General features: G+C 48.0%; 1 protein-coding gene across 1 annotated transcript; it reads left to right on the plus strand.

The window, feature by feature from the left end:
* Positions 1-1,267: 1,267 nt before the first annotated feature.
* Positions 1,268-21,220, plus strand: map3k10 (mitogen-activated protein kinase kinase kinase 10; the record flags this gene model as incomplete). Its single annotated transcript, XM_080007470.1, has 11 exons — positions 1,268-2,273; positions 15,718-15,898; positions 16,622-16,770; positions 17,258-17,433; positions 17,809-18,055; positions 18,528-18,650; positions 18,882-19,020; positions 19,457-19,569; positions 19,696-19,991; positions 20,122-20,656; positions 20,820-21,220. The coding sequence occupies 11 exons, from the start codon at positions 1,268-1,270 to the stop codon at positions 21,218-21,220; spliced, it is 3,366 nt and encodes a 1,121-aa protein (XP_079863596.1).
* Between the last annotated feature and the right edge of the window lie 26 nt (positions 21,221-21,246).

The raw sequence follows: 21,246 nt of genomic DNA on the forward strand, positions 1-21,246 counted from the left end.
TCCACATCAACACGGATCAGAGACATTCTGCGACAACATTTACAATAATGCCTCATCGGAGACCCAAGTTGCATTGGATGGTACAAAGTGGACTTTCTGTTGCTGTCGTGAAAATATTTTCATCGCCTTTGGGACATCTGTGGTGAAGACCTTACTGACTGACTGGACTTAATGGACGTAAATTCAGTGACATTGGGTCCACAACGAGGCTGCTGGGCTGTTGATCAAGCAGCTGAAACCAACAGGCAGTGAAGGCCAGAGGATGATGACACAGCCAGCCAAGAGCAGAGCAGTTTCTTTTTGTCTTCAGGTTTCCAACTAATGACTTGTCCATTCCAACTAGATCAAATGGTTGCAATGTAGACCATTGAAAAAGCGGCCATTCAAATCCATTAGAGAGTGAACCACAATGTAAGGAGGCAGGTGATCTTTGTTGTGTTGCAGCTCCAGTCAATGTTATTTCACATCTTAAAATAACTTAGGCGTGTTTGCTGTAGACTCTCCGGGATCATTGAGCTGGGTTATGGTTGGCGATGTATGTGCTATAGGATTTAGTTTGGGCTCGCCTGTGAGATTCAATTTAAAAGGATATTTGATAACATAAATAATCAAACCCCACCTTCATTCACTGATACCTACAGAGGAAGGTGTATTTACACATACTGTATATCTACCATGAGAAAGGATAAGGAAATATGGCCCACTCCATCCATCTATCTAGACTATTCGTTATTTAATCTGGCAGACATAATAGCATATATTTCTTATTGAAATTAAACTGACGGTTTAGTTTTATAATTGGCCACTGTGGGACACATTGATAAAGAGTCTTTTGTTTTGCGCCACTGTAAATGGTTACAACACACTTGTTATTGAATCACCACACATTTTACCTGAACCATAATGGAAACATGGTGATGATCCTTTCCTTGATCTTTACCAGACCTGCTATTTTGACAATTAAACATTTAGGTTCATCTCCTGTTAGGGTTCCTAAAACATTTTAATATTTATGAAACCGCTAGTAGGAACAGGGTTATGAATCTGCTGCAGTATATTTTGGACCTGGTGAACACTGTCCTTGCATGAACTTGCCTTTGGATATACATGTTACTTACACACCGCATCCCATCAACACTGGTTACAGGACGTGGCACCGTTTCAACAGCGAGGTGTGTTGATGGCAAAAAGAAGCCGCAGTTCTGCGACCCACTGATCCCCTCTTCCCTCTGGTCAAGGACGTTTTGCCTCGATCAATGGGCCCCATATGGATTTTGTTCATGAGTTGACAGAGGGAAGGCCCAAAACGCCAACCAGCAGCCCCGCTGCCATGGACCCGTACGGCAGAACAAGGAGCACGGCCGACCCCCTGCATTGCACCAGCTGCGGAGGTTGCTGCTCCCCTCCTCCCCCTAGTCTCGTCCCCCCTGGGCCTCTTTGCACTACCTCTTCATCCTCCTCCTCCATGCCCCCTAACATGACCCCCCCACCCCCAATGTATCCCGCCCCGGCCATGCAAGGGGAGAATGGCGGCAGCTGGAACTCGTCCACCATCTCTTTCTCGGGCTCCCCGGACTCCCACCACGGCCACCACGGAGGTGTCCCGAACCCCAACCCCTATTGGACAGCGGTGTTTGACTATGAAGCAACAGCGGACGAGGAGCTGACCCTGCGGCGCGGGGACCTTCTCGAGGTTCTCTCCAAAGACTCCAAAGTGTCTGGAGACGAGGGCTGGTGGACGGGCAAGATTCAAGACAAGGTCGGCATCTTCCCCAGCAACTATGTCACAAAGCGGGACGCTGCCAGCTATCCGCAGCTGACCCCGGGGAGGCTGGTGGCCGGCACAGTTGGAGAGTGCCCCTTGGAAATTGACTTTGCAGAACTTCTCCTGGAGGAGGTGATAGGAGCGGGTGGGTTCGGTAAGGTGTATAAAGGAGTGTGGCGGGAGGAGGAGGTGGCCGTGAAAGCCGCCCGACAGGACCCCGATGAGGACATCAGTGCGACAGCGGAGAGCGTGCGGCAGGAGGCCAGGCTGTTCTGGATGCTTCGACACCCCAACATAATTTCCCTGCGGGGGGTCTGCCTGCGGGAGCCCAACCTCTGCTTGGTGATGGAGTATGCCAGAGGGGGGGCCCTGAACAGGGCCTTAGCCGGGAAAAAGGTCCCTCCTCGGGTCCTGGTGAACTGGGCTGTCCAAATTGCCACAGGGATGGATTACCTGCACAACCAGACCTTTGTACCTGTCATACACAGGGATCTGAAGTCCAGTAATAGTAAGTACTCAGCAAAATAACGTGATTAATCTCCCAAATAAAGGTGCTGCGTGAATATATGAGCCCAACAAGGACCAAGTGACTACCGCAACTGAAGAAAATAATGTTAAAATAATAACGTTTAATAAGTTCAATATATTAAATAAAACACGACTTCAGTATATCTATAGTGATGCTATGCCAAATCTAAATCCTCTATTCATGATAACCAGCTCGGCATGATCACAGAACCCTCCTCTGTTTCTAGTTAATGCCGGTGTTTTTCATTGGACACTGATAAACAAAAGTCTATTAAAGGTTATGGCTAAATATAAGTTCCTTAAATTTAACACGGCGGGAACGCCTTCCTGGAGAGCCAGTCTTCCTCTGCCATCTTTTCCCTGTCAACACTCTCTGCACTTCCTCCTCTTCATCATCCTCCTTCTGCCTTTCCTCCTCAAGGAGCGCAGCTCTGCTCTGCAACTCACTGGGCTATTTTTGGTCCTTTGTGCTACTTGCTGTTTAAAGACACAGTTGCAGTTGTTTGCGCATCAGAGAAATAATACGCCGTGCGCATTTGTGTTTGTACTCAATTTGTGTGTGTTTTTTTGTGCGTGTGCATCGGTGTGTGTGTGCAGGTCTTATCCTAAGTGACATGAGCGATGGGGGATGGTGGTTGAGCGTGCAGGATGCTGACTGCTGGCCTTTTAACATGGGTGCAGAAGTTACCGTGGCTTAAACACTGTTCCCACTGATCTGCCAAAAACGTCTCTTAATCCCCCCCCCTGTCCCTCAGAAGTTCCGGAGTCTCTGATGTGCACGGTTGTGCTGTGGCCGCGCCGAAACGCTCCTCCCGAAACTCACGCGGCCCTTACTTCTTTTTCCCCTGTCCTTTCTCTCCCCTCCGCGTGGCTGCAACGGCGCTGATGAGGATCGGACGGGTATTGGCCAGCGATGCCTTAGCAACAACACCCGAACGCTGCCTTCCTACAGTGACATCGGTGCCTCTGTGTTGTTGAGTCATGTGGCCGAGGGCAGCTGTTGTCCTGTGCTGCGCAAGACGTCAGTCGCCTCTCCTAGAGCGTCCTCTTTGACGAAATAGTCTGTTCTCGGGGAGTGCGGGAGTGCTCTCGGAAAGGCGACGTCCTTAAAATTATGTATCTGTTTCTAATTGAGAGCGTCGAAGATGGAGTCGCTTCATATGTGATCGGACCGTGACACACGGGGACGTTTGCAATACCGAGTGACGCCCAGGGGTGGATGGGAAGAGGAGTCCGAGTTAGAAAAGGAAAAAGAATGTAAAAAGCGAGGGGGAGAGGGGGATTTGAACACCAAATACGTATGCACGGTGACGGCAGAGAAGGTGAGGAGGTAGAGGAGAAGGGCCTGACGGGAAAGGGTAAGAGAAGGAGGGAGCGGGGGACAAACAGCGGTTCATCTCAGTTTAGGGTTACACCTCAGCTCATTGTCCAGGTGCGTTGGTCTCAGGTGTCCTCTTCAAACCGCCGACCGCCTGGCAATCGCCGCGGCAGTGGAGGAGTACAGGCCCCCGAGCCTCTCCCCTGTCTTCCATCACCTCAGATCCCTCGCTCCGTAAACAATCCTAACCTCATTCTCAAAACAGCGCTCGACTCGATATTTGGAGTCCCCAAATATTTGCACAACGCAGAAATGTTGAACGTTCAGACGCTTCCAGTTCGATTGGATTTATCTTTTGTACACACGGGCTGCTGGGATGCCCATGTGTCAGGTCGGCGTGTGCGAATGCATTTCGTATTTAAGCTTCCGAAGCGTAATTGTCAAGCGGACCCAAAGTCTGTGTGTAGGGTATAATCTGAGCACCATGACCTTCTCAGAATGATGTCACACCATGCTTGTGGGTTGGCAGATCGCTGCCCGCATGGTCCTTACTCCACCTGTCTATACTGATCCTGGGTCAGCCTGTGGTCTCGCGGTACAGAGAACTTAGAATTGAAACAAATACGACAAAAAACGGCACCCAAATTGTCGGAGAGATACCTTCACGGCTGTCTTGTGCGACTCTCTAACTGCAGCATCACCCTCTATAATACTGAGGTCTAGTTACGGAAGGTCGCCAGCGTACAGTTGAATCCCATCCCCCCCCCGTGTCCGGGAACTTTTGTGTGGGATCGGTTACCGATCGTGGGGCACGCAGGGATGTACGTGTCCGGCTCATCCCTGACTGTCACTGACACTTTATACAGAGATCATTCGAGGCTGTGAGTCAGCAGCATGCAACACATACGGTGCTGCCGAACACAGGAGGTGACACGCTCACAGACCTCCAGCCATCGCGACTTTCACATAATTAGCCTGCACATACATGTGTATAATAATATCGTACTTTGCTCACCCCTGTTCGTCACTGATCCTGTATTGAATGAATGAAATAATGTTTTTTGTCCTCACCATTTCAGTCTTTATATTTTTTAAGTTCTGGCTTCATTTGCATGGGAATGCTGAGTTTAGTGTAACCCCAATGACGACAGAGAACAGTTGACTCAACTTGAAATTAAAATGTAAAAAAATATTTACATGGTCAACAATGATGCGAGCCCGTGGCTGTCTAGCTATTTGGTAGAAGAGTATTTAAACTAACTTTGAGACTACACAAAGCATCACGGCGTGGAGCAAGACGCATCTTGAGTCCCGGTCATTGTTTGGGAGTCGAGCTGTACCGTCAACACAGAAGAGCAGTAATGATGACACCAACAATACCACCCTTACGTTGTTATTTGTTGTTTTTTTTTTTCGGCTCCTACTTATCTGATTAGCGGGTTGAAATATGATACATGGTCCCTGTCATCGAAAACCCCTCAGCGTGTTTGTGTGCGAGTGCTTTGCGTGGAGAGAGAGAGAGAGAGAGAGAGAGAGAGAGAGAGAGACATGGAGATACGGGGAGAGAATGTGCAAGTGAGTCCGTTGAGGGAAGGATTAGAGTTGCGGCCGCTGCCGACTGCTAATCCCTCTGAGAGACGGAGCGGTGGAGGACTAGACTGTGACTAACTGGACTAGCGGGAGCGAGGGAAGGGCCCGAGGTGGAGAGCGGGGTCGGCGTTAACCCCGAAAGACACACGAACCAAAAAGAAGCGGCGGGAGGCAACTGTGGGAACTTTTCGCGCAACGGTCATTTCAACGGAGTGCGTTCGAGCGGAGGCACGCGCAGACATTTTTTACGAGGATCCTCCGCATCGTATCCCCGCGATAGGTTATAAAGTGAGCAGGGCTGGTGTTTACCACGAGTGACGGGCGTCTGTATGCTTAGCGCACGTGCACGTGCACGTGAGCGCGTAGGCCCTCGGCGTTGACGGAGGTGGGCCGGTGGGACACGTACTGCCGCAGCTTGGGCATTAAACTCACACGCCCCAGTCATGAGCATACATGCACACACGTATGCATGCACACATTCAACGTACACACTCACAGAACATACAGTACAAACACACGCCGAGACGCTCGCTCGCTCACTTACTCACTCACTCACTCACCCACTCACTCATGTACTCATGGACAGAAATGGTGGACACACACACAACCATGGACACACACACTTAGACACACACTTGGACACACACACACCACAGCGGAGCAACAATGACCCCATTCTCACACAGCAGCCCAAGCCAAGACAGAGTGGGAGCAAGGCTCACAATGGCAGGAGTCACTGTGTGGGGTGGGGGAGGATGGGGTGGGGTGAGGTGGGGTGGGGTGGGGGTGCAAGGGACATGAGCCGAAGTGCACCAGGGCCGCTGTGGAACCTGAATGACTAGAATAGGGAGACGGAGGAATGGTGAAGCGGGGATGGATGGTTTGAGAAATGAGATGGAGAAAGAATGTGGCAGCTCTGGAGCAGGCCCTGGAGGTTGGGTTGTGGGCGGGGTGGAGGGGGGTGGGTGTAGAAAGATGGATAAGGAAGGGATTGGATGTAAGTGTGTGTGTAGAGGGTTAGTCCGAGAGGATGTCAAAGCGTTCTCTTCTATCCCTGTGTGCTTACTATCGATTAGGACGGGCGTACTGTAGGTTGCAAGTACCCTCATGACGTATTATCCACCATATCAAAGTCAAATATATGAAGTACCATAATAACCCAACGTTAGAATTGCACTATTTGAAAAACAGCAGCCGCAGGAAAAACGGCCATTTCTGGGGAGAGACCTTGGGCCGGGCTTAGGCTCTTGTGTGAACAAAAGCACAGATGTTTATATTCCCTCTATCGTTAAAGGAGAGTTCCGCTGAATTCCGGTGCTCGGTGTGAGCGAGCGAGTGAGTGAGCGAGTGAGTGAGGGAGTGAGGGATAGAACGGCAGGACCAGCGTGCGGGATTGACCGCACTAGCACAAACAAGTGTGAACGATCAATGTTCACGATGATTGCAAACGAAAACACACATACACACACGCACACACACACACACAGACCAAAGGCAGACACAACGGTAACTCTCTCCATTGGTCAATAAATGGATGAGATGAGGCCGACGGCGACCAAGAATTTGGGCTGACACCCTGCTCTCATTTGACTTTCCAAACACACTGACACACATATTCGCAGGAGCCACGCTGTTCTTCGCTGCATTGCATTTCGGCCATGTTGATCTACCCAGCAAACCAGAGTAATCTTTATCCACGAGCGTGTCCGTGTTATAAGCTTGAGTAGATTGACACCTAAAGCTCGTCAGAGGGCTTGCGTAACATTATGTCACATATATATATATATTTGATTTTGAGCTGGTATTCAGCCCTTCAGGATGCATGCCCCCAATATTTGCCAATAGTCCATTATATAATGCTTGTCTTGTTTGAATGCAGTCAATAGGACAGTTGTGTTCATGGCCGAGCGACGCTCCTACCCCCCTGTATGTTGGCCGTGTGAGACAAAAGGACGGACCCCACCCAAACATACACCCAGACTCAAACTGTGGATTTAAACGTGTCTTCGCACTCTGACAACTTTCACTTGCAAAGCCAGAGTTACAGAGGCACCCATTAGCTTCCCCCCGAGTGTCGGCGCGGCAGTGGCCGACCGAGTGTTGGGACGGCTGTTAGGGGACCATTGTTGCCCGGCGGCAGCCTGGCACGGGCGCCAAGGGGCAGCCCGAGCAGAGAAATCACCGGGTGTCCCCGATCCCACAGTCCTTGACCCACTATCACGGTTTCATTCAGACGGAGGCTCTGCATGCGTGCATTGTGAGTGCGCTGACAATATGCTGTAAGTGTAGGTTACGGAGCTCATCGGGGAGGGGGGGGGGTTGTTCATAGTGGATACCAAAATGTTTTCCATGACAAGCATGTAAAGCCATTGAGATGGTTCGGAACGACCGTGTTAGGCAGCGCCACGTTCCACTTTGTCTAATTCCTCAACAACCAACATCACAACAGAGTCATTAATGTTGGATTTGTTCAAGAACACTTGTAGACATCAATATTTTACAGCAACTGCACTAGGTGGAAATTATTATATTATATAAATTATATATTTTATACCTTGTTCCAAAACGAATGCTTGTGAGCCTGCTGTGCAGCATGTAGGGTCTTGCACTGAAGACATTACTTCAATAACACGCAATCTAATTTCTAAATCACTGGTTGCAAAATGTGCAAAACCATTGTTGCAAAAATTTGCTAAAACAATTGTTGCAAAAATGTGTTAAATAATTGTTGCAAAAATTTGCAAAAAAAAAGTTAATTGTCAGTAATTTTAAATTTGATTAAAAAGATTACTCCACTCGTATTAAAATAAAATACATTGAAAATGTTTACGTTGGAAATAAGTAAAATAGGTTTATCTGTGGATTTCTCACTTATTCTGATAAAAAAACTATAATTCTTCTATACTAGATCAAATGAGTTGCTGAATATGTTCTTTTTGCATTCTAACATTTATGGTTTCACATAATCGTGCAGCAGAATCTGACGGGTGTCATTTGGAAACCTTATTGGGGGGGGGGGGGGGTCTGTTAACATGCAGGAAAAGTGCTTTATTACATATAAAACCCAAAGTCACTGTGATTTTCTGCATCCCTTTCAAACTCCTGTTTCATATCACATACACACAAACATTCAAAAAGAGAGAAAAAGTCAAGAGAAAGTCACCTTCTTTCTAATTCCTCCATCTCTTCTGAGAGAGACGCTGCCCGGTCACACGAATCTGGCAGCTGCGTTTTGTGCGGAGACAAAGTGAAATGCTGGAGGGTGAAACTGTGCCACTGCTCGGCTCAGGATTAGAGCCCGAGTGGCCTGTGGTGGTACGAGGGGAGCCAAGCGGGGGTATCGATGACACGACAGCACACTCGCTGCAACCTCCGTATCAAAGCGCGGAGGGATGGAAAAGGCCCAAAAATATGACAGGCTACGTACGCGGCAAAACCCATCAATGGTCCGTAGCGGTGCCTCTCCCTGTTCTGCGCCGTCAGTGGTAGATAGCTGGTAGTCAAGTAGGTGTCGGATTAAGCTCTCTTTTTTTTTTAAAAGATGTGTTAAAAACCCACCCTCCCTTCAGAGTTCAGTAAAATTGTGGATCCGGGTTTGCCTTTCTGCTGGAATCTTTTCACTTTTTTTTGCAGTACAGTACTCATTTTGAATTTCTATTAGGACTGGAATGGTCTCTACCAAGCGCCAACAAAACCATCATCATAACATCAGGTGATGAGACCTTTTAGAATTGAAGATTCTGCCATCCAGTACAAAGGGCCTGGCTTGCCATGGCATGATGGAATAATACTGCCACATGGGAAGTTTTATTGGATTGGATTTTATTATTATTATTATTATTATTATTATTATTATTATTATTATTATTATTATTATTATTATTATTATTATTATTATTATTATTATTATTTTATTTATTTTTATTTTTTATTTTTTATTTTTTTATTTATTATGATTATTTTTCTAAGACTGTTAAGCTTTTATTTTTTTTCTGTGGATATGCACCAATAATCACCATGACAAATTCCTCGTACATGTGAATGCAGCCTGGCGGAATGAACTCTTTGTGATTCTGATGAGGTGTACTGCAACGTATGGCAAACATCAGGGAGAATGTTTCTACAACAGCGATGACGAAAGGGCGCCGCGCCGCTCCCTTTGAAGGGCGGCGGCGTCAAGCAGGATGTGAAGACGCGCCGCGTCGTGCGATCCTCCCTGCAGATGGCACGGCAGTCTCTCGGGGAGGGGGTGCGGGGGGAACGTGTGAAAGTCAAAGAAACGGAGAGAGAGAGACCTATTTAGGTATAAAAACATCAAGTGTGTGCGCTCACGGGGGGGATGATAAAAGCTCTCCCCGCAGTCATCTCTCTCTGCATTCACCGTCCCACCTCTTTTCATACGCTCATTATCCCTCTCTTTTCTCATACGACTCGTCCTTCCGTCCTTGCAGTCTTCAGCCCCCACCCACCCCACGCTTTCTGCCTGTATACCCCTTGTAGCCCATTCTTCTCGTCTGCCCTCATTTCTGTTGCCCTCCTCTTCTTCTTCCTCCTCTTCGCCCCCCCCTCCATCATTTTTTATTCCTTCCGTCTCCCTCTCCCCTCCCCCACGCCTCATCCTCCAACTCCCACCTCCCTTTTGACTGCGTTCCACGTCCCCCCTCTGGGTCGCGGACCCTCGCCGCCCTCTTCCCTCCTTCCTCCTCGTTTCCCTGTCTCTGTCTTTCGCCCGCCGCCTCGACCCCCTTTCTTGCCTTTCCGTCTCCCCGCTCTCGATCTTCCGACTGTTCTTCTCCCCCGGGCCAGGGAGGACGCTGCAGGCCAGCCGGCGACAGCTGGAACGGCAGACAGTCGGGGAGGGACGCCCATCGAGGGAGGGGAAGATGAGGGGGTGCGGGGGGGGGCTCAGGGGATGTAGGGGAAACAAGCGTCTTGTTGGGTCGTCGGGGGGGGCGGGTGCTGATGTCTTTTCCTCGGGTTGGCGAGGCTGTGATCTTTGCTGATGTAGAAACAAGAGGCTGGACCCCGCGGGGGCGTCTAGCTGCCCTGCGTCAAAGATGGCGCACAAAGGCTGCCTCTCTTTGTGCAGGATCCCAGGGGCCCGGGTCTTATCACCCAGTGTATCTTGTTTTTTCACAGGGACGTTTTCCCGTTGTTGTTTACGTTGACACACCAGATGGGTTCACTGGAGATTAGTGCTGAGTTATGCAGGTTTTTAAGCGACGCAGCCAGCAGGTATCTTGTGTTTACAAGGTTTTGGCGAGAGCCCAGTGCATTGGGAGTTTGGGAGCCGCAGCGGGGGGTAGGTAGCGGTAACTCCATGGGGGGCGGGGCGAAGCGCGGCTCCGGATTGGCCGACCTGGCGCCGCGGCAACAGCTGTTCCACCCGGCAGGCCACACCTGTTCTTGTATTATTCGGAGGAGGAGGAGGGAGCAGAGAGAGGACTGGCAAAATATGAATCAAAGAATCTGGCAAAAGGCGAGAGAGAGAGAGAGAGAGAAAGAGAGAGAGAGAGTGAGAGAAGGGATTGAAACAAAAAAAGGGGGTGGGAGAGTATGGGGGCGGGGGTCGGGCAAACAGGCGATGGACTGAGTCAGGCGAGGAGAAAAGGAAAATATTGAACTATATTGGGGCGTAGAGTTACTGCTCTCTGGGACTTGAAGCCCTCTCCCCTTTCCCGCTTCGGTTCCTTCGTGTGACCTCTGTCCTTGTCGCCGTGACAATAACTTAATGAGGCGGCCGCGCACTGAATTGGCCCCCAGCCAAAATAATATCAAAACGCCCGCTGAATGATTACTTTGCGAGCGGCGGTGCCGCACCACCGCTGTCACGGAGCTATCATTCCAGAATGGCAAAATAAAGGGTGCGATGACGTCGCTGGATCCACGTTGGTGGCGAGCATCGTCTCGCAAAACTACACTCTTTTTTACACCATCAAATACGTGAAGCCGGCAGGGCTCGCTCCAACTCACATATAAATCCAGCAGCGGATTGAAAGACAGAAGAACAATCTTTAATCGTCACACAGCACACCACACTGCAACACATGCTTTGGATGGTGGCTGGTGAAATGAGGCCTCTGCGTTTAACCCATCCTGGCTTGTCCTTCCTCCGGGGCCACAGCCAGCATTCATGGACGCAACCGGGGACCTGGTGATCAGTGTCCATCGCTGGTCAGAGGATGAGTACATGGTGGTGGGGGTCCTAACCCGCCGGAGCATGGTGCCAACAGTGCCCCAGGTGGGAATCGAACCCAGGACCTTCTTGCTGTGAGACAGCAGTGCAATGCACTGCGCCACAGTGCATCGTTACGATTTTAAACATGGGACGGGTTTAGGGTCCAAAAAAACATACAGTACGTTTGTCTGGTCTACACAGAGTAATTGGCTTTCACCAGTCTTTACTCTTTGAGTCAACATTATGCAATTATTGTTTTTATTAAACAAATACTCATTACGTTAAAAACACATTAACAACATGAGGCTGTGGGCTCATGTGTGCCCAGTTCCCCGTGCATGATTCAGGTGAAAGCTCTCAGTAGTGCTGCCGTCGTGTGTCAGCACCAATGATTATTGAACACTGTCTCACTGGCGTTTCCCAACCGAGGTCAGGGTCCAGCGGTGGAGGAACGGGTGGGTGTGTGTGTGTGTGTGGGGGGGGGCTGGTCGTGTCTCTTTATGCGAGTCGGTGTACATTAAAAATACATTGAATACAGTCGTTTTCCCTGTTTGAATCCCTCTTTTTGCGTTATGACAGAGGTCACAACGCCGGTCCTGATCGGTGTTTAATTTTACTTTGTGTGACAAGGGGAAGAGCTGCGACACTTTGTTCCTGGCGTTATGCGTTTTTTGTCGACCTTTGGACAGGAGTTAACTTCAGCCCGGCCAAGATTGATCCCAGTTTCGATCACGTTGGCAGTTCTGGGTGATTAGCAACGCTTCGCCGGTTCCAGTTAGAACTCATTGACCAGGCGCCTGAAGTGGTAAATCCCCTGGGTTTTTTTTCACTCCCGTGTGCATGTGTATGTGTTGATAACCAGGGGTAATGGGAGGCTCGTTCACAGCTCCTTTATTTACACTTTGATCCTACTTTTTATTACTATGCCTCTGCACCGGTGACAGCCGTGGCCGGAGGCATTATGTTATCAGGTTGTCCGTCCCATTCTCGTGAACGCGATATCCCAGGAACGCCTCGAGGGAATTTCTATAAATTTGCCATAAACGTCCACTTGGTCTCGAGGATGAACTTGGTGGTCAAAGGTCAAGTGTAAACTGCAACTCGACTCGTTGGCGGAGGCATACAACCCCAACCCGGTCATTCCAGTTTCTAGCTCTAGTTCACGTCTCGCTTGGGCTTAAACTAGCGCCCGTTCAAAAACATGTCTGTCCGTGAAAGTCAAGGCAACTCGCGGTGAAAAAACACCAGGGAATTATGCTTTCTCACAGAAAAAAAACAACCAAGTCGTGCTTTTGGATAAACTCGCTGTTGGCTTGTTTATTTTTAATATTACACTTGTCACGTGTCAGCACCAAACAAGCCTGTTCGGAACGGGCCAATGGCTTTAACGGGAAGCCCCGCCCCCCTGCTGGTCCACTGTTTCTCATGGGAAGCCTCGCTGTTCACTGTTTATTAATATTACATGTGTCTTATGTCCAAATTGCACCAAATCGGACACTGCACGTCCCTGGGTCCCCAGTAACACACCCACCCGGGTGTGAAGTAGATCAGATGAATGGTTGTCGAGATAATCAAAGGACATACAGACAGAGATTCCTTCCTTTATAGTTAGACTACCACACAGTGTTGATCATGCATTCAAGGTAATGCTCGCATCAAGGCCAAAAGTCATTGGTTTGTCTTTATCGTTTCTATGTCAAATGTGAGGGTTTGTGGGAGTTCAGGGACCTTGAACACCTGCTGTTGCCGTAAAATCTGTAGATTTCCGTCTCTAATGTTTTGCTTTCGCCAATAATTACTTATAAATATTGGTCTTATTGTTTGTAATTGCACAATCATCATAACTTTTATATAACTATTAAATCAAATTAAACGGTGATATAGAAGAAGCTAAATGTTACCCATTTATGACCATTGTATGAAAGCCATAACACCTTTGATTCGGTTATTTTCAATCAATATATTCTAATATTAATATAAATATAATAATCTAATTTATATAATATTCTGTATAATCAATATATTATAGTGAATATACAGTATATAGTGCTAGCACCTTGTGTCGATTACGCACATTTTGGTATTTTTTAGTATTTATAGAGCTTATTGTGCGTAATCACCGGGTGTCATGACATTTCACTGCATATATGTATGAACGTATGTATATGTATGTGACAAATAATCTCTTGAACTTGAACTTGAACTATATATGGCTGCTGCCCATAATATGTTATTAGATGTTGTTTATCGTACCCATAATCACATAACCTGCTCCTAATGTAATTATATATACAATATCAGTTCCCAACACACTGTATGTACATGTAGGTGTGCTGATTCTATATTGAGACTACCGAGTGAGATGGTGGCGTGTGCTGTAGATATTATGTCAGGATGCGAGCCCACGTGGGAGCAGGTGCTGCTACTTTGGTCACACGTCGGTAAACATGCATTTGTTCTCTCTTTCTACCGCTCCCTCGTTCTCTGTCTCCCGACCATTCTCTTCTACTACGTCTGCAACCTCCCAGGCATGGGTTATTGTCCCTGCCTATACCTACGTCCACAATGCATTTAAGATCAGATAAAATAAGAAAAAGATAAAACAAGATGATATGCACTTTAACAATCAGGAATAAAATCTTAAATGGAAAGTGGGTAATGCAGGCGTTACGGCAGCAAGAGGCTGACTGAACCGGACGAATCAAAAAAGAGATGAAAAGGAAAAAATGTCACTGAATAAAATAAATGTCCGGTACAGGCTATAAACAGGATGACAGGTAGCGCTTGCACAGCTGACTTCACAAGTAGAAGTAGAAATAGTGCACTGTAGTGTGTAAGACTTTGAACAACACACACACACACACACACACACACACACACACACTCTGTCTGTTAATCTCTCTTTTTCTTTGACACATAAACACACACAAAAACACACACACACACGCGCGCGCGTGCACGCGCCGGCGCAGAGTGCCAGGAGGGCAAGGTGGTCGTCTCTCACAGAAGCAGTGGGAATGGAGCACAAATGAGGGAAGGTGGATGACAGTGGCTTATTATCACTGTCATCAAGCAGCTTCTGTTTCCTGTCGCTCACACGTGCGTGGCTGGAGACGACACTTCGCTGCACCGCCTCTCGGCCGCGCGTACAGGGGGCCGTGAGAGTCACTATGCAAAACGGGCCTCTGCGAACCGGGAGAACGCGTTTAAAAACCGAAGAACACCTTGTAAAGTGTTTAGTATGTCCTGCAGTGTCTTTTTCCTACAAGGCTCCCGAGCCTCTTAATGGCAGACATTGGCCGTCGCAACACCAGAGCAGAGCCCAGAGTCTGAGAGACACACCTTGATCACATGAGCGCTTTAGGCACGTGTGTGTGCGTGCGTGCGTGTTTGCGTGCGTGTGTGTAAACAAAGACAGTGCTGTGTCTATAGCCTCCTTTCCAACATCTTTTGCATACGCGTATAGATAAGTGAGAATGTGACACAGAGCAACCCTCACCCAGATCCCAGTGCCCCATGAACTGTGTACACTCCAAATATTTCCATAGCTCACCCTCACACGGAAATGAAGGCGGAAGTGCACGGAGGAGAGAGAGAGAGAGAGAGGAAAAGGAAGAGAGAGAGGGAGAGTATTGATCAGGAAAAGCAAATTGAACTTCAGATATGAGGAGACCTTTACATGAGTGCCACGCCGTATTAATTCAGAGACACACATGCACGCAAACACACACACACAAACACACGCACGCACGCACGCACGCACGCACGAACACACAGAACTGCTAGACATGTTGGATAAAGTACAATGTCTCACGGAAACCTGAATCACACACAGCTCTGACCCCACCTACACTGTAAACATGGCTGTCTTATTGACCATGTATCTCTTCCACATATGGTGTTTGAGCACAGTCATATTTTCTTTCTGGGTGTGGTTTATCTATCGAGCTTTGAAGCCCGACTTTAAAAAATAAGATTTGTTTTAAAATGACAGCTGATTTTTATGTTGGATTTTTTAATGGCAGAAATGTTTTACAAAATTAAGTGCATTTTATTCGTCCTTCATGGTCGTTTTGGCTTTGCATTGCACATCATATTAAGATTGATTTTGAGACAATTATGCAATCAGTCCCATTAAATATTAATTATTCCATTTATGACAATTTATAAAGCCCTGTTAGATAAATGTATCTAGGGCATAATTTAATTGGCATTTCATCACATCTTATAGTTGGATCAAAGATTTATCTGGGTAAAATGGTGCTGTCAAACTGTCTTCTAATGCCTCATGTCGACAAGTATAAATATGAACTTTCCTCAACCTTCAAATTCTTTCAGTCCTCATCCTTGAGCCGGTGGAAAGGGACGACCTGAGCGGGAAGACTCTGAAGATCACAGACTTTGGCCTTGCCAGGGAATGGCACCAGACCACCAAGATGAGCGCAGCGGGGACGTACGCCTGGATGGCCCCCGAGGTCATCAAACTCTCCCTGTTCTCCAAGAGCAGCGACGTCTGGAGGTACCGAATACTGCCCTCGTGTTGCGTGCCGAGCTCGCTCGTCAAGGCCCTCTGACCTCACCTAACGTCCAGGTCTACACTGATGACTGAAAACTGAAAATTTGCACAATACTCGTCTGTTTTTATTTGATGCATTTTGCTTGTTTGCTTTTTATTGTTGCTATTTGATTTTAATTTACGGTTTGAATGTTTTCGAAGAAAGGCGCTATAGAAATAGATTAATTATTATTATTATTATTATTATTATTATTATTAATAATAATAATAATAATAATAATAATAATAATAATAATAATAATAATAATAATAATGATGATGATGATGGTGGTTTTTATTATTATTATTATTATTATTTATATTATTATTATTATTATTATTATTATTATTTATTGTTATTATAGAGGGAGCTCTGGCATGTATTCAAAGTTTGTCTGAATACAGAAACTATTGGCTTTATATATAACAATAATCTTTTCATTACAACCTATTACCTACTTTTATAACACTTCTCTTGTGTTATACTGTTTGGTCTGATATCCTTCATTACATACAGTGAACATGTTGATTTGTGTTTGTGACGTTTGAGCTCAAACGATGTGTGCAAACGTGTGTTTTTAATAATGATCTTTCCCTTTCTGTCTTTCAGTATTTAGCATCACTAACACACAACACACTGGTTTATGTCATTTGGTTTCACAGCTTCTCCCTCTCTCCCTCTCCTAGTTTTGGTGTCTTACTGTGGGAGCTGCTGACGGGGGAGGTTCCCTACAGGGAGATCGATGCCCTGGCGGTGGCGTACGGCGTGGCCATGAACAAGCTGACGCTGCCCGTCCCGTCCACCTGCCCCGAGCCCTTCGCTCAGCTCCTGGGAGGTAAGCACCAGGCTGCCAGGTATCATGCGCTGACAGTTTGGGATAATATAATATCATTTTAGCTTTGTAGTCACTGTACAGTAGGTGGTAGCTTAGAGGCGCAATAAAAGGGTGAAGAGCATTCGGGCCAGTTTCATTTAATTGCTTTCTATAAGTCCTGTGCAGTGCTAGACCTAGGTCCTATTCAGCTGCACTTCTTCTCTCCATGGAGCTGAGGCTTGCAGCATTCTACCCACAAAGATATTGCATAGACCCAATGCATTCAATCTATTTTAATTTTGTAATCTCAAATAACACATAAAGTACTGTATAAGCTGCCTCCCATGGAAAAAAAATATGAAATATATATTGAAAAAAATACTTTTAAGTGGTGACAGGTCTTGCTTCAGAATAATTTTTTTTTTTTTAAACTCAAGCTGAGGCTAGAGAGACCGCAGTCATCGCCACAGCATTTTGAGATGCTTGAACCCCTTTTGCCTCTTTTCAGAGTGCTGGAGCCCAAACCCCCACAGCCGACCCTCCTTCACCAGCATCTTGATGCGGCTGCTCGCTATCGAACAGTCGGCCATGTTCCAGATGCCTCTAGAATCCTTCCACTCCTTGCAGGAGGACTGGAGAATTGAGATCCAGCAGATGTTTGACGAGCTGAGAGCCAAGGAGAAGGTAAGCACCCAAGCAACCGGGAGCCTTTGAGGAGACGGCGTCTCCAATTCAGTCCGTCTGCTGCAATTCATAATCAAATGGATTACAAGTCTTTCATGAAATACATCTTTAGGTATGACCCCTTTAGGATCCATAGATGCAATCATTGTACTAATTAGACTAGAAGCATGTTGAGGGAGCTTCTCAGTGTTTATGTTCACATTGTGTGAAGGGAGCGTGCCATCTCACAATCTGTCGGAAGAGATTGGTGTTATGTTGCTTTATTAACACTGCATTTCATTGCACTCTTCCAGTTTTGCACATCGAATACTTCACCACCTTCCACTCCCCCCCCCCCCCCCCCCCCCTCCCCGTCTCCCTCTCCTCACCCCTCAGGAGCTGAGATCCTGGGAGGAGGCACTGGCTCGGGCGGCGGAGGAGCAGAGGGAGCAGGAGGAGCAGCTGAGGCGCAGGGAGCAGGAGCTCGCCGAGAGGGAGATAGACATAGTCGAGCGGGAGCTCAACATCATCATCCACCAGATGTACCAGGAGAAGCCCAGGGTCAAGAAGAGGAAGGGCCACTTCAAGAAGAGCAGGCTGCTCAAGCTGGGCAGAGACAGCAACTGCATCAGTCTGCCATCTGGTGGGTGGAACCGGAACTGCTGTGGCTGACTTCCTGAAGCGAAGCCTGTTAAATCTGCAATAGCGCGACAGTGATATAATAACGTGCAGCGCTTTGCAAAGTGAGATAGTGTGTACTAACATGTGTTGGCCACCTACAGTCTGGAGCTTAATTGATATTCCCTCCTTTCCTAGATGTGATGTCAATTAAATACTGCAAAACAGTGTGGACATAGAGACAGGCCAGTGCTGCAGTGAATAATGACTTTGAACTTAAAGGACAAATCCCTTTGCCCTTTGTAGAGGCAGATGTTTTGCATGATGTAGCTTTAAAATTGGGGGAGTCTTCTAATGTGATGCTGTCTCTTGCCAACATGAGAAAAATCAAATAAAAATGAACTCATTTCAGTTTGCGGTTGCTTTTTTCATTTCGAAATAAAATATCTGACAAAATGCCAGCCATTAAACATTTTCTATATGTTCTCTGTTTGCAGGATTTGAACACAAGATCACGGTGCAAGCATCTCCTAGTGTGGACAAGAGGAAAACTCAGGGCAGTGAAAGCACCACCCCTCCTGCCAGCCCAGGAGTCATTCCACGGCTGAGAGCCATAAGATGTACGTGCAGTGTGTGTGGGTGTGTGTGTTTGTGTGTGTGTATGTGTGTGTGTGTGTGTGTGTGTGTCTCTCTCTCTCTCTCTCTCTCTCTGTCCCTGTATCAGTAATGGGCTGTCATAAATTAAGGTAGTAAATGTTTTTTGGTTTTTTTCATTTCTGTGTGTAAGTGAGAGAGCATGTAGCCATGTAAAGACATATAATATTAATTCATTGTCTTATATTGTCTCTCAGTGACGCCCAGTGACGGGAGCAAGACGTGGGGTCGCAGCGCCGTCTGTAAGAAGGAAGACCTGTCTACCAATAAGAAAAAAGGACGGACCTGGGGGCCGAGCTCCACCCACCAGAGAGAGAGGGTGGGAGGGGAGGACAAGTATGTATATATGATGTATATTTATATATATATATATATATATATATATATATATATATATATATATTGTTGACCAAATACTGCTCGTTATTGATAACCAACAGAGATTTCACCAGCATCAGCAAATCTTCATTTCACACACTATACACTTCACAGCCGTCCATCTGCTTTGTTTCCAAAACAAGCGTACGGAACGGATTGGACCGCCTCTATTGCGACCCCAGATATCTCTGCAGTAATTTAAATAATAGCTGAGCGCCCGGTTTCTATCAACAGCTGCTTCGAAAACATTCCTACAAAGCAAAACTACAACAAAGCACTGCAGATTTAGAGTCCTTCTTATCATTGTTATGCCAAACTGTAATATATTTGGGTGTGACTGGTGATTAATTTGCCACAATGTTTTAAATAATGATGTCATATTTTTTCCTAACAGACTGAAGTCTCTAGGTGAGGGGTGCAAGGTGTGGTCCTCCAGTGCCCCGAACCTGGGAAAGTCTCCCAAACATGCGCCCATGACCGCTGGCTTCTCCAGCCTCAATGAAATGGGTGAGTCTTTGGCCCGGCCTGGTCGTAATCTCTCGAAAAGAAAACCAACACGACAGTCAGATTTGCTCTTCCCATCCCTCTCTCAAAACACTTCTCGTTCTCTTCTCCCGTCCTGTTCCTAAACAGAGGAGTGCTCCGAGTTTGAGGAGTCACCCGGGTCCTTAATGCCCTCAGAGTCCAGCAGCAACGGGGCCGGGGAGGATGCGGGCACGCTGTGGGGCAGCCTGGCGGCGCCCGGTGCAGGAGGGCCTACCGTGACGGCCTGCGCCGGGCCGGGGAGCCTGGGGGCCGGGGTGGGGTGCCAGGACTCCCAACGACGCTCCAGCCAAAGAAAGAAAAGTGACCTGCTGCTGTTGGGCTGCGCCTCCTTGCTCGCCTCCGTGGGCCTCGGACAAGACCTGCTGCATCTCGGAAAGCTGCAGGTGAGCTGAGAATAACTACATTTGTATCTATAAGTAAATGGTAAAGTAAATTTTATATTATTCATCATAAGACTGCAATGTGCTGCTCAGTACGTCAATCTTCATTTGGCTAAATGTCATTTGAACACAGGTGCTCCAGGATGAGCAGGACCTGCGGGAGGAGCAGCGCAAGAAGAAGGAGGGTCTATTCCAGCGGACGGGGCGTTTTCGGCGCAGCACCTCCCCGCCCAGCCGGAATCTCTCCTTGTCCCTCTCCCGCCATCACGACTCCGCTCTGGCCTGCACGGACCCTTCTCCCTCCGTCACACTCCTGTCCCTGTCCTCTCTGTCTGACTGCAACTCCACCAAATCCCTGCTTCCCTCCGACCCCGACGAATATCCCATAACCCCTATTGCCGGGATCAAGGTCCCCGCGCCCCCTCCCGGACCCTCCCTCAACCCCCTGCTCGACCTGCGGGCGGAGAGCTTTAAGAAAGATCCCAACCAGTCGCTGACGCCCACCCACGTGTCTGCGGCCATGGCGCTGAACAGGGGACACAGACGCACCCCTTCCGACGGGGCCATACGACCCCGCGCCCAAACTCTAGGGCATCACAGAACGCCCTCTGACGGAAGCATGCCAATGCCCCCTCCCCCAGGACCGCCCGGCAAGGCAAAACAGAGAGGTGAGAGACCCGCGGGGCAGTGGAATGGTGGGGACAGCCATGTGGTCTAAAAGCAATGCAGCATAGAAGAGCACAGCAGAAATAGTAGAAAGAATAAATGAAGAATAAACTATAACCCGTCTACTGTGTGACCACCTGGCTCATCTTGCTTTTCCTCCTCCAGGTACACAAGAAACTCTGGACATTCCTCGGCTTCCGGACCCAGGCACCTTTTTCCCTGTGGCCCACCGCCGTAAAGCCCCCGCCCCCCCTGTCCCCGACGTCCACCCTCATTGCCTTATAAGCCCTCTGGAGCGACCCAAGACTCTAGAATTTGCCCCGCGGCCGAGGCCCACCCCGGCCAGGGTGAGAGCCGACCCGTGGAAGCTGGCCTCTCTCTCACGGACCCTCAGCTCCTCCCCGGGCAGCAGCTGCGACAGCCCCCTCGGCTCCGGAGACAGCGGCGCCGGTACGGCGAAGCCCAACCTGATGGACATGGATATGGAGGGCCAGAATCTGGACAGCACTGTGCCCCTGTGCGGGCAGCGCCAGCCTGCCACTCTCTGTGGACAGCAGTACTCATAGTAATGCGGGGACTGAGGACTTCCCTT

This window comes from Zeus faber (genome assembly GCF_960531495.2).
Source record: "Zeus faber genome assembly, chromosome: 9".
NCBI lineage: Eukaryota > Metazoa > Chordata > Actinopteri > Zeiformes > Zeidae > Zeus > Zeus faber.